The 14,023-nt window shown below is 40.9% G+C and overlaps 1 protein-coding gene across 1 annotated transcript; it reads left to right on the forward strand.

Annotated features, from left to right (window-relative positions):
* The first annotated feature begins 288 nt into the window (after nt 1-288).
* Nucleotides 289-13,385, forward strand: espl1 (extra spindle pole bodies like 1, separase). The gene is made up of 32 exons (XM_061042614.1): nt 289-442; nt 574-662; nt 910-1,215; nt 1,314-2,066; nt 2,182-2,283; nt 2,425-2,536; nt 2,635-2,762; nt 3,000-3,193; nt 3,322-3,564; nt 3,762-3,906; nt 4,164-4,323; nt 4,877-5,016; nt 5,109-5,243; nt 5,337-5,453; nt 5,564-5,735; nt 5,839-5,967; nt 6,082-6,238; nt 7,062-7,171; nt 7,329-8,473; nt 8,569-8,977; nt 9,269-9,400; nt 9,594-9,807; nt 9,977-10,182; nt 10,321-10,448; nt 10,781-10,903; nt 11,024-11,173; nt 11,301-11,468; nt 11,607-11,711; nt 11,816-11,931; nt 12,044-12,127; nt 12,556-12,720; nt 12,882-13,385. Exons 2-32 carry the CDS (start codon nt 582-584, stop codon nt 13,081-13,083), a joined length of 6,531 nt encoding a protein of 2,176 aa, XP_060898597.1. The 5' UTR covers nt 289-442; nt 574-581; the 3' UTR covers nt 13,084-13,385.
* The last annotated feature ends 638 nt before the right edge of the window (nt 13,386-14,023 follow it).

The raw sequence follows: 14,023 nt of genomic DNA on the forward strand, positions 1-14,023 counted from the left end.
AAGACCTCTGTACATGGGGTTCACGCTCTGACCACTGAGCTAAACCCACGCCCCTATTAGCATATCCTTTAATGTCGGCTATCTTTGTGATTATAAAGATTAAGGATTAAGATGACTCAAACCTCCAATCAATATAGCTGTCCATCCAGCTAAGCTTCACTTCTGTCTGCATAGTGGTTCAGGGGTGACAATAAAAACTACAATACCCACAAGTCCCCATTTTTCCGGTTAAACCGGAAGAGCAATCTGATTGGTTAGCAAACACCTTTCAAATGCAGTGCGCGGCGGCGCAGAGTCGATGGTTGTTGAAGATTTGAATATTTTACTTCACAACACAAGTTTAGCAGCGGCCGAAAAGCTGCTTAAATATGATATTATGAACAACGAATCTCCTTTTTATCATTTCTGAATAAAAGTGTTGCTACGGAGCTTTCCTCTGAGAGTAAGTCACAGTTCAATCTTTGCGTTATGAAACGTTAACGTTGCTACGTCATGTTGTGGTTAATGTCGCTAATGTTAGCTAAACTTTTATCTTTTAGTGTCAAAGTAACACGACTTTTGATTTTGTTACAGTTGTCAACATGAAGTGTTTGAAAGCGGAAGAGTACATCAAACGGACTGCCTCTGTGAAAGACACGAAGCTTTTATTTCGTGAACTGCAGGTTAGTATCATTAGTAATATAAATCACGTGTATACCTTTAACGCTTTGAGGGTTTATAGTTTCACCAGAGGACATGGTTAAATGTGAAACTTCAAAAACGTGATTTAAAAAAAAAAACGACATTTCAGTTCTATTTTCTGTATTTAAGTTTGGTGTGTTTTATATATAAACGATATTACAGTGACGTATGAGAAGAGACACTGAATCTGACATGTTTTCTTAATTTTCATATTGTTACATTTTGCAGGAGTTTGTAAAGAGTAACCCAGGCATTCAGGGCCGCACACTGTGTGACAGGGTCATCAGAGCCTGTAACCATCACCTTGGAGCTGGGTCCCCTGACTATGACCATGTTAGTCATTTGGTACAGCTGGTGGAGCTCTCCCTTCAAGGCTATGATATTTCTGCAGCAGCTGTTGCCCAGAGCAGTCCTCTGTACATGGAAAAGATCATTTTCCATATTGTCAAGAATTTAAGCTCCCAAGGACCTCAGAGTTTATGCAGCCATGTAGCTGGGTTACTTTACAACAGGCTTACAGCCCCAGCCCAACAGGTGTGTATCATCTTCTTTTCAACAGAATTCAGTAAAATGTGATTTTTCTATATCGTTAGTTTTGGCACTAACAAAGAAACCTCTTGTCTGGTTCATAGGCTGAGGACTACTGCGTCCTCGTGCGAAGCTGCTTCTCCGTGCTCTGGAACGGACTCTCTGCCTCCAAAGACAAGAAAATATTGAATCCTCGAGACCAACTCCACTGCCACATACAAGCCCTGGGCTTCCTCCTGCTGTTGGACACAGAAAATGCAACTACCTCTATCTCAAAAGCTCCTATTTACACAGAGGATGCCATCAATGAATTTGAGACCAGTTGTGGAGTGATAACAAAGGAAGATGCTTCTTTCCTTCTGCAGGAAATGCACGCACTTTTCAACAACTGCTGGACCAGTACTCAAGACTTTGAGAGGGATAGGCTCAAGCACTCTACTAAGCGATCATGTTTGTATGTGCTTTCTGAAATGGTGCTGGTTATAGTTAAGATGCTTTGTAAGGCCGGACACCACGATCTGGCCTCCACCTTCATGAATGAAATTGAGAGCAAGATCAAAGACCATGTTGACTGTCAATGTACCGCTGTGGTGCTTGGGAAATGGGCACTGAAAATTCATTCAACGATGAAGGCTGGTGGAGAGAGCGGCCAGGCTTTGAAAGAATGTGCAAGAGCCTTGAGGTCTCTTTCATCTGACCTGGGGGACCAAGAAGCCCATGCACTTCAGGAGGGATGCGGACTGGTCATGTGGGCTGTGGAAAGTGGCGATTCTAAGGGGTTAAGTGGGCCTTTGCTTCTGGCTTGGTTTTCATTTCTTGAGGAGTACCAAGAACTCATATTGAAGATGTTAAAGAAGGTGAGAGTAATTACTGACCAGGAGAATAGTTCAGAATATCTGTCAATGTGTCATTCTTTAAAGTCAGAGTTGTACAGGTTACTAAGCCTGTTTTTGTTCCCTTCTTTTTTTACAGGATGGGAAATGCCAGGCAGAGAGCAGCAGACTTCAACAGGCTCTTTGCTTCAGTATTTACCAGGGGTTCGTTTTCGCTTATGAGAGCATGCTCGCATCACAGGTGAGGCTGATTTTCTGTAACGTCAAGTTCCACGATGGCAATGATTCAAAGCTATGCAAGGCAGATGATTCACACAGTAACAACTTGTTTTCAGAGTTCTTGGTTTAGGATTTAGTGTGGAATGTGATTTCTTGTTTACAGCTGGAGGACGGTGACACGCTGGAAAGAGTGCTGCTGTACTGCCAAGCTACTGTTGGACTAATGATGACAGAACTTCGAAAATTGCCCAGTGAAAACCTCCTTATCAAAGCAGGTAACTTGGTAGCTTAGCTTTCATGTAAATTCTAATATTAATGTATATCAATCATAATAATATCAAGTGTCAATGTGTTTATTTAATCTTCCATCTAGTGGTCGCTGTCAGCAACTTGGCTTGTGGATTGTACAACCGGCGTCTCTACAACGAGGGCTTCACCCTGGTTGAGATCCTCTGCAGAGATTTATCCAAGAATGTCCCCGTCTCGCTTTCTGTGGACAGAGTAAGCGATTTAAGTGTTTTGTTTGAATACGTCTAACGTTGTCCCTGTTTGACAAAATACACATTTTCTATCTTATCTGTTCGAAATGACTTTGCTTTGCTGACACAGGATTACCTTATGGTTGTAATTGGGGTTTTGGTTTTAGATGAGCTACATTCTCAATTGATCCCTGAAGAATCAGTTTTACATGAATCTTTTTAGTCATTTATATCATTATCATGTCATTTGATCATTTAGCTGAGCAGACTCTTCATGCTGGCCGTGCAGACGTCTCGGCGGGCCGGACATCTGGCTCGAGCACTGGACTGGGTGATCATGTGGCTGAAGACTCTGGGGGACAAAATCACTACTCATATGGCTGAACCGGTCTCTCTGTGGGTGAAAACAAAGACTGACGCTGCCCGAAATTCTGAGGAAGACATCCGTCTCAGGTACAGACAAAATTAACTTCTTTGTTGTTATTGTTAAAAAAATATATAAAGTTATGAATCAAAGTTAATTAACGGGATAATAATGGAAAAGATCATTCTTACAGTTGTTTTGTCCCATCCCGAAACAGGACTTTACATGACGGTTTTTGTCCTGATGTCCCTGATGAGCGAATAATGCTTTGCCTCTTGGAGGAGGAGCTGCGTGCCTATAAGGAGGTGGCAGGAGACACATCTCAGGAACGTTACAACACTCTGTGTGATCTGTTGGACATCTGCCACGAGGAGAGCTCTCACACTCACCTACGTGCCGTGTACCTCTGTGAAATGGCCCAAGTTGTGTGTTACCAGGATTTCAGTGAGCAGACTGACTGGTAGGAGATTTGAGTTTTCTTTTCTTTTGAGCATTTTTCATTTGTAGATACAAATCTGCTGATTTGTACGAGATTCAAATGTTGTGTTTAGAGTTCTAAGTATAAAACACAACAAATCAAATACTCATTCCTTCTAAGCCAGACTGTGCAGCAATTAACTGTTTTGAGTGTTGATATTCATTAATTTTACTACACAGCTCAGCAGTTGATTTTACCCATGAGGCTTTGCGACTCCTGGAAGAAGAACCAGAAACTCCAGAGAATTCTGATAGACTGAAGGATGACAGAGCCCATGCTTCACTTTGGCTCTTTATCTGCACCCTTGAGAAGAATCTCCAGGAGGTGAGCTTTGTTCAACCTGTCGATACATAATGGACATATTGTGTAGTTTATTCATCTTAATGTAATGAAATACATACAAATATCATAATTCAAGAAAATAAATGACAGCATGTATTCAACATGTAGTATTCATGTTTTATGAACAGCTACAGTAAGAATTAATGACTGTGTAACTTCAAATCAACTATCTGGGATTTAGTATCCATTCCGTGCACTGACCACATTTCTTGTGATTATTGATGCGTGTGTTTTTGCAGGCAATCGAGAGAGACAAAAAACAGCGAGAGTTACGTGAGCAGATCCGATGTGCAGCCAATCCCATAGGAACCAATGACTTTGATTATGAGGACAAGCAGAAAACACAAGAAAGCTTCATGGTCTATGAAGGCCTGCATTTCAACCTGGCTGCAGAGAACAGTAGGAATCTCCTTTTTAAAAATATATTGTTTGAACTTTAGAAACATGTTTGATATGATGATGATACATTGTATCGTTGTGTGTTGTTCAACACTAAGACTACTTTTAAATGTAGATAAAAACATATGCTTTTGTACAGATACTCACCATTATCCGATGAGTCATGCTTTTAGAGGTTGTTTTGTTTTACCCAAATCAAAAAACCACATCAGCTCAAAGTTCATTAACATAGAGGGAAATGCTTTTTATGCTAACACCTCTTATCCTTTAGATATTCTAGATTTCATTGGAGCCTTTGTGACGTCTGTTTCTTGAGTTTTTGTTTTCTTTTTTTCAGTTGTAGATGAGTTGCATGTTGTGTAATGTTGGTGTGTTGTGTTAAATGTTTGTGAATGTGTACATTGCTGTCTAAACTGCAGGAAGAATAGCTTCTTGCTTATGAGGATCAGAACCAAGAGTAACGTTTGTTGGTTGATCAAGAAGAGATGTTGTCCCTTAATGTCTGTTGACACTGTTAGAGATACTGTTAGACATTGTTTTCTTGTCCTTAAAGAGTTGTGCAAGCCTTTGGAAAGAGCCCTGGATGAATGGTCAACACTTCTGCAGAGTGAAGTCCTTCCTTCTGTCAGAAACCCCAAGCAGACCTGCAGCTCCATTGCTTTGACTGCGACTCTCTTCAAGCTTATGGGAAAGGTAACATACACAGAAGCTGGTTAGTGTTGTGTATATATTACGGGTTTGGTGAAGACAGTGTTTTCATTAAACCTCCTCTGTCTCTTGTGTAGCCTCTGAAGGCATTGGAAGCCTACCAACTGACTATTGGACTTTCCCGACAACTTGCTGATGCCCATGGATGTGCCAGCTCCCTCTGTCAATCTGCCAGTATTCTTTTGGATATCGGAACCCCTGAACTGGCTTTGGTAATGCAATTCTGTTATAATTATTTCTAGCAGACTTGCCACCGCTCACATGTAGTAAAGGATTTATTTTAAATCTTTGTGTCGTTTCTTTAGGCACAGCTTGAGCAAGCAGAAACCTTCCTTACCTCGGACTCCACTGCTGATGGACCCTCTTCTCTGTCTATGCTGACCGTTCTATTGAAAGCTCAATACTGCTACATCACAGGACAGGCAGGAAACTCAGCTTATAGCAACATATCTTATTGGATTGTATTTTTATTTTTTGCTTAAAGTGGAGATTCTGTAACAACATTTGTCATTTCTATCTCACCACACAACAGGTTAACCTTGGGGTGCCTTATCTGTGTAAGGTGCTTAAAGAAGTGAATGAGCAGAGGCAGTCAAAGAGTTGGTACCTGCTGCGGGCTCGAGTGCTCCAGACCTGCAGCTCCTATCTTAGTTTGGACACGACTGCACTGCCACAAGCCCAGAGAAGTCTCATCACTCAGCCTGGTTAGCACACAAGCATTTTCTACAGGATTTCCTTCTTGATTTTGCATTTTGAGATTGTAGAAGTGAGGTTTGGAGTCATAACTAAGTATGTTCTTTTTACTAGGTATAAACGGCCCAGACACTGCCTTGTACGAGAGTCTGAAGCTTCTCTGCAGCCTGCTGGTCACTTTAGTGGGGAAAGGCCTTTACGGGACAAACAGCGGCAACGCAGACATGCGCTTTATTGACCAAGGTGCGTTTGTTCAACACTTGTACTGACAACAAAATGAAAGTATTCAAGAGTTTCTAGATGATCCTTTTAGGGCTGTGTGTAATGTAAACCCCATCTCCTTTGGTTTGTGAGCAGGAGATAACCTGGTGCTGAAGTGGCAGCTGCTCTCAGAGCTGTTAAAATGCTCTATGAAGATGGTGGCCGTGAGGAGCAGCTGTGGGGCCATCAATGATGCAAGGCTGCAATGCCTAGAAGCTCTCAAACTTGCCATCAAGCTCCAAGCACTCAGCCAGTGAGTACATTAGCTCTGTGTTGGGTTCAAATGTTGGCAGTGAAGCAAGAAAAGATTGCTCATGACCTAACCTGTGTTGGCCATTCTGAATTGTTGTTTGATGCTAAGCTTCCTGCAGGGTCACTCACAGCCTCTTTTTGTTGCTGTTGAGACATGTTTAGTTAACTAGAAGACTTTATTGGGGGTTCTATGTGCTGGTAAAATGGGATTCGTAAGGATACAGGTCTGTTTTATATCAAATTAAAATACTACAGTCAATGTTAAGCAGAAATACAGTTACTAAACTTTAATTGACCAGTATATTCCACTTTAGTGCTGGGCATTTAATGAAGTTCCAGTTTCAGTAACGATTTAGGCTTCTTACGATCATGAAAACAAGATATTCCAGATTAAAATATTTCTCTGCTGGATGGTGCTAGTTTTGTCATGTGTGATGAATGTTTCAAAGTTTTATATTTTGGCCACATGAGTACATCACCACTACCTCTAAAACATAGTTCATTTATTTACATTTTATTGTGATTAAATATGATTATTTTAAAACATTTTAATTAATTTCACTTTTTTATTACATTCATTGCTTGTGTTCCCAATGTGAAAGTCTTAAAAGTGTTTAAATTCCATAAATTCATGGGGTGCGCATGTTGTCAAATCAATGAGTCATCGTGATCTCAATATTAATCAAAATACTCGTGATTATGATGTTTGCAGCCGTAGTCCACTCCCCTCCCCTCTAACAAATCCTACATTTATTTTTACTTATCTCCCGATTCATTATTTGCTGATCTTATCGTAACTTTTTTTTTGTTTGTGCCATTTCTAGATGTGCTGAGCTGCTTGTGATGAAAGCTGAGTTAGAGCTGATCCAGGGGGAGGAAGAAGAAAGTGGAATTGATTTAGACAAAGTCAGAAACCTTCTAGAGCTTTGCACAGGTCTGTTGATTGTACAGCTCCACCACTTCAGCTTGACATGATTTAATGTTGTTCGTTGTGTTTCAAATACAAACACTTCCAAAAAGTATGTGGTTGTATTCCACTGTTTTCCATTGTTTTATTAGGCTACTCAACTGACTTTTCCTCTATTCCTCAGACTTTTCTGATCAGATACAGAAGTCAGAGGTGAAAATCAAACCACGGAAAGGTCGCCCAAGGAAGAAAGCCGAGTCTTCCCTTCCCAATTTAGAGGATGATGAAGATAAGGGAATCCTGAGCACTAGATGGATTTCCAAGGAACCTATAGTGAGGGATCTGGCCAACTCCCCGCCTCTCAAAACTCGGCCTCGCCGCTGGCTCTCCTCCCTGGACCATGACTCTGACTGCCAGTGTCACTGCTGCTCTGAGCCAAGCCTGGGACGTGTTACTGCTCGGTGGGCAGCTATACAGGCAGATCTAGTTCTGAAAATGGATCCAAATGAAGCCCGTGTCAGTTTGAAACTTCAATGGGCAACATTAGCCCGCTGTCAGAGTGTTTCTGCTAAACTTGGGGAAAAATTGTCTAAACTTTACCCAGCTAGTAGTCCTGCCAAATGCCTCTATAGACCCTCCCTGATGCAGGACATAGTGGGCCGTGTGTACCTGCGCATGGCCCTGTCTTGGCTGGAACCAGGGCTCAACAAGGTCAGTGGTATATGGAAAATACTGGAGGCTGGTTTAGCATTTGTTGATTCCAAGCCCTGTCCAGACCTTAGACCTGTCAAAGCAGGACTAGTGGCGGCGAAGGCTCTAATTTCATTGGTTACCTTTGCTGCCAAGAAGGACTGCACCCCAGAGGAGCTTTTCTCAAATGTTTGGACTTGGAATGCACCAAAAATGGATGAAGAGCTAAAATTGGAACAGAAAACAGTGCCTAACTCATCCTGCATTAAGAAGCCTAAAGAGACTCTTAAAACCCAAGACATGCCTGAAAAAACAAAGGACGCAAAGAAGGTCAAAGTTGTCAAGCCCAAGACTCAAGTGACAAGCTCCTCTACCAAAGGAAAGGGACTGGTTCCCATGACACCTGTACCAGTCAAGTCAAAGTCCTCTAGGAACCTTGGCTCTTTTGACTTTAACACGGTGGTTCCAACTTTGGCCTGTACTCCTGTTCAAAGACTGAAAGCCCCTGCTTCAGTGCAGAAAGCACCAAGGACTGTCCCAAAGCTGCAGTTTCAAGTCTATAAAGAGTTGTCACCGGTTCAAGACAAGGCCCAACCTGTCCCTGCTGCCCCCAGACGCACAAAGAAATCACGCTACAAGGTGAGTGTTTTATTAGAGAAAAATATATTTTTATTTAAAAACAAATTGCTTTAGTGTTTTTGTTAAAAGAAATCTCTTTTCATCTGTAATTACAGATAGAGTTTAGTGACGAAAGTGACTCAGAAACAAATAACCAGGCAGAACCCAAAGAAACTGATATCCCTAAGAAGCGAACCACAGCAAGAAGAGCCACCCAAAGCAGTAAAACATCTTCGGATCCTCCTGCGGAGAAGGTCCAACTCAAGAGGCAGGCAAAGGGTAAGAAGAGCTCTGCAGTAGCTCGGGCCACCTCCTCTGAAGATGACGGGGCCTCACTTTGCCAGTCTGCCCCAACGACAAGAGGAAGAACCAGAAGGGTGCTGTCCAGGGCGGAGGCAGATTCAATGGAAGAGCCGGACACAATGAGGACCATCGATGAGGAATCTACAGAAGTCCTGGACATGAGCATTGAGCAGCTTAGGACATCAGACACTGAAGATAATCCTGCTTCAAGTAAAGATATTGGTAAGTATTTTGTAGACACGTGCAAACCTCCCATTAGTTATGAAAAGTCATGTAATACTTGAACAGCTTCTAATATAATGAGTTAAATTCATACTATCCTTTTCTAACATATTGAAACATTTGATTTATTGGTGACTACACACTTTATCATTGTAGAATAAAAAAAAAACTGAAAAGATTCAAAAGATTGAAGAAAACTTAGACAAAAACGTTGAAGCATAATATTGATCTCAGTGTGCACTGCAACAGCATGATGGTCTGATTGTTAACCCTTTGCTTGACTCTCTGAAGACATCGATTTTGAGGTTTTGAGGCGGGACATGTGTTGTCATCTGGAAAGAGACGACTTGTCTGAACTGAAAAGCAGAGGTCACCTGAGAGAAGGTCCACAAACTCACCTGTCTCATTCAGACACCAGACCAGGTGAGGCTTTACACAAAAAAAAAACCATTGGTCTGCAATGATCATGTTTATTTTATTGTGCAATAGCCTGCTAAAACTAATAATGTAAAAAATCTTCATACGTTAAAGCAAATTGAAATATGATGTGCATACTAACAGTTTCAATCAGCCTTCTTTTTATCCTGTTGTAATTTTTTTTTTCTTCCCCCTTTAGACAATCTTTCTCTGGAGGATGTTCAGACTCTGGTCCGATCAGCCTGGTTGGCCCTTCAGCACTTCCCCAACCCCACCATCTACACCACACTCAGTTCTCTTCTGGCCTTGACCATGGGACAACAGGACCCCATAACTACAGCGATGTTGCACGCCCAGTCCTTGGGCATCACAAGTCGCCATCGCACAATCAGGCATTTAGCTAGTTGTCTCAAGTAAGCACATGCGCTATGTAGTGTCAGGTCAGGATTTCTCTTTTGAACAAAACCTTTTCCACATATTCACACGCGGGACGGATGAGGAAAATGTTATAATTACCAAGTCATTTTGAAAATAATATCTAAAATTCAGGCATGTTTTGACAGTCATGATCATTTCTTACAGAAAGTTGAGAAAGTCGTCTGGTGAGCTGGCGGAGAAGATGGATACTCTGAGTCTTAATGAGCTCAGTCCAAGCAAGACCAAGAACTCAACCGAGCAGAGGCTGTCACAGTTGGAGAACATCTTCTCCTTCCCAACTGCTGATTCCTCCACTTTCCCCAAGAGCCACTGTCAAGAGTTTATGCAACAAATTCAACACCTTCCCCCGGGTAACAGTTAACGCTGTAAAACTTGCCTGTAACTTGCTTAATTATAAATACTTCATACTTTTGTGCTCCGTCAGGTAAGGAAAGAACAATGTGAATTGTCCTCTATGCATATTTTGAACACCTGTTTACCTTTTACAGGAGTGACGGTGTGTGTAATGTCTGTGCTCGGAATCAAAGCTGGTGAGATGGGTGACAGCATCATGCTGTCACGCCTTGAGAAAGGATCTGCCCCTGTCACTGTTCACATCCCAACCTCTAAACAGCAGGTGAGATATGAAAGGGAAAAAAAGAGAGAATGATGGCCACAGGCTGAAAGTAGAGTGCAGGGAATGCATATGGATTTAGCAAAGTTAGAAAAAGGAATAGCTTTGACATAGTGGTCAAATGTTCATATTTACTTTTCATCAATGACTAACTATGTCTTAATCTGTAAATTCAACCATTAAAATCAATAGAATGACTTTATCTGGAAAAACTAATGCCATAGTTTTTATGTTATACTCTGTATAATTCATTTCTCATTTCTCACTAATTTCTCTGAGGTTCAGAAGGCATCATTAACATTACATATTATAACCTTTCTCTTTTTGTTACCCAGCACCCCATTAGTTGGTTGGTTCAGGAAATCGATAGTATACAGGTGGAACAGAAGGCTGTGAGCTGCGTTTCTGAGAAAGCCAAGTGGTGGGAGGGCCGCAGGGCTCTGGACTCTAGAGTTGAGGTAAGTGGTAAAGAACAAAGGGTGTCTTTGGAAAGTCTCTGTGCTTCACAATCTCTGTATTATTGTGTTTGACTCAAATCAATGTCTCATAAAGGTTATACCTTCTTCATCTTTTTTCAGCGACTGCTAAAGGAGATGGAGGGACTGTTGGGATGTTGGAAGAGCTTTTTCCTGCCCCTTTCTTCAGACCCTGAGCTCTCCAAACAAGCCCGGCACCTTCACAAGTCGTTGTCTGCGAGAGGAGTGACAGCGAGTGAGGAGATGCTGAAGGTGGGTGATGTTTTTTTTTTTTTTTTTAACCATTTTGCAGCAGCATCTGATTGAACACTCTGTCTTCGTCTCTTAAGCCGCAGTAAAAGAAACCAAAAAGCACCAACCCTTGTCTCGTGTGTTTCAGGCTCTGCTTTCAGCCTCCCCTGTGCTCTCCGAAGATGACCTTAAGCAATTTTCTCTGGGAGTTTCTCCACAGCTGGATGTGGAGGGTGACCAGCTTCTGCATACATCTGTTTCCCAGCTCGTTGACAGAGAGGAACCCAAAGGTCATGTGGTTCTCATCCTTGACAAGGTTGGCTTCCTTATCTATATGTAATGCTGAATTTTCTAATATTCTGAGGGGGGGAAATCTACAGTTACAATATGTTATTCTGAATTCAGACTGTTCCATAAATTTGAAGTCTCGCCCTCTGGGATTTTTCCTCTGCAGTACCTACAGAAGTTGCCCTGGGAGAGCATCTCCGTCTTAAGATCTTGCTCTGTCAGCCGGATGCCTTCTCTGCACTCTCTCATTGGACTAATCATTCAGAAAGAGGTGTGATTAAGCTCCATTACTGAGCCCAGTGGTGCAGATGTCATTTACTTTCGGAATAGTTTCTGTTGTGGTTTTGTTCATTTGTATTTAAATGTTCCCTTTAGGCTGACTCCAAGTGCATCCTGAAGGATGGGGTGGATACAAGGCAGGTGTTTTATGTGCTGGATCCTGATGCCAATTTGGGGAATTCTCAAGATCGATTTAAGGAATGGTTCAGCAGGTGAGAGCAGTGCACAAACCATTTAATTTGTATGCTGTTGTTTTTTCTTCTTTTGTCATTGCTGTTCCATGTTCCCGTTTAAAAAATAAACAAAAAACTGTTCTTGTTAAAGTAAACTGGATTGGGAGGGTGTGTGTGGAGTTGCCCCTGACTCGGGTCGGCTGGAAGAAGCTGTTGCAACCAAGGATCTATACATGTGAGTCTATGATGATCTTAAGTATCTTTATAGAAAATCATGTTCAGGCTCAAACCTAGACTGGAGCCAAAAAGTAACATTACAATAGAATTAAATATGTTGGTATCAAAGTTTGCGAGTCGTTAGAAATGAGACATACGAGTACAGTAGCTGTGGGTCAGACAACAATTTTGAAGTTGATTACTTGATAAAGACATTTTCAAACTGCTTTTTAAAAGGTCATATTTGCTTGTTTTCTTAGTCTCTACTGCTAGTTTCTGTTTTGCTTTTCTATTGCTATTTTATTGGCAAGAAATGTGCTTATTAAGAAAGTTAAACAATATATTATTAAACAACTATGATACAATGATGGTTATTGTTTAAGCTCTTCGATTAACTTTTTTTTGTGTGTGTCTTATCCATGTCCCTCACATCCTCGGCTGCTTTAGTTTTGTGGGTCATGGTGCAGGCGCACGATTCCTGGACAGCCAGGCGGTCCTGAAACGGCAGATGAGAGCAGCCGCTCTGCTCTTTGGCTGCAGTAGTGCCGCTCTGGCAGTGCGAGGAGATCAGGAAGGACAAGGCATCATCCTCAATTACCTCATAGCAGGATGGTGAGATATCTTTCTTTACTTCCTTTCATTAGCTTTCTTGTTAATACTTGTGTATGTTGTCTTAATGGGACAATTACAGCAGCACAAGGATTACTATTGGATTATAGTACTACAAATAATGGTCCTGAATTTTCCCTGTCCTGACTTTATTTCCACCGTAGCCCATTTGTTTTGGGAAACCTGTGGGATGTGACGGATCGAGACATCGACCGCTTCACAAAAGCTTTGTTAGAGTCCTGGTTTTCTGCCGGCTCTGGAGCGCCCCTCCTGGTTCACATGGGTCCATCACGTCAGGCCACACACCTCAAACACCTCATCGGAGCTGCACCTGTGGTCTACGGCTTACCAGTCCACCTGCAGTAGATCGTCTGAAAAGCCAAGAGTCTTCTAAAAGCAGGATATAAACAATCCCTACAGAATCTAAATGTTATAGTTTCAGCCAAAAACCTGGACAACTTGTATTTAACTTGAAATTTAATACTAGTATTTTTTTTTAAATTTTTGACAGGATTAATTTGTTACTTTTCTTTTATTTATACCAATGTTTCCATTTTAAACCAATGTTTTTATATTGGGAATGATTTTTAATGTGTATATGCTTGAATGCATTTTTTAAATGTTGATTTAACAACATGTTGTGAATAAAAGTCTTTTCATATACAGTCCATTAGTCTCATTTGACTGAAAAGTGGGGTGAAAAAGTGATACTTATTGTAATTGTAAAATGTTGTTGTAATGTTGAAAATGAACAAGTTATTATCATTTGTATTATTATCAGTTAATAATTAGAAACTATTGAATATCTTACACAACCTATAGATATATGCCAATCTTGGCCTCTTTATTCTTATTTCAAGGTGGGAGGGGCCTTAACTCTGAATATCAATAATTACATTTGATTTTGCTTTATAGGTTTTTATATTAATAAATAATTGAAATGTCCATGGTCAGCTGGATTTTAAAGGTGTTTAGAGCCAATATTGATGTGATTGTTTTCATTAGTGCATCACATTGTCATTTAAGACGCAAATAGATTGTCACTCCAAATCATAATTTCTCAAACAAGAGAAAAACATATTTGGAATAAACTTTTTTTGTCCAAGTTTGCATTTAGAATTTGAATTGTTTTCTTCTTTCTGGTAATTTAAGTTGTCAATTTTGATTGGAAAACAAAAATGTGTACTTTTCCTCTTTACTAGTTTAATAGTAAAAAGACATTTACTTACATCTTTTCACATTATGTACCAGTTTAATCTTATAAAGGAGTTTTAACAGGTATGTATAAGGGTATTCACTTTGATTC

Source organism: Labrus mixtus, chromosome 7 (genome assembly GCF_963584025.1).
Source record: "Labrus mixtus chromosome 7, fLabMix1.1, whole genome shotgun sequence".
Lineage (NCBI taxonomy): Eukaryota > Metazoa > Chordata > Actinopteri > Labriformes > Labridae > Labrus > Labrus mixtus.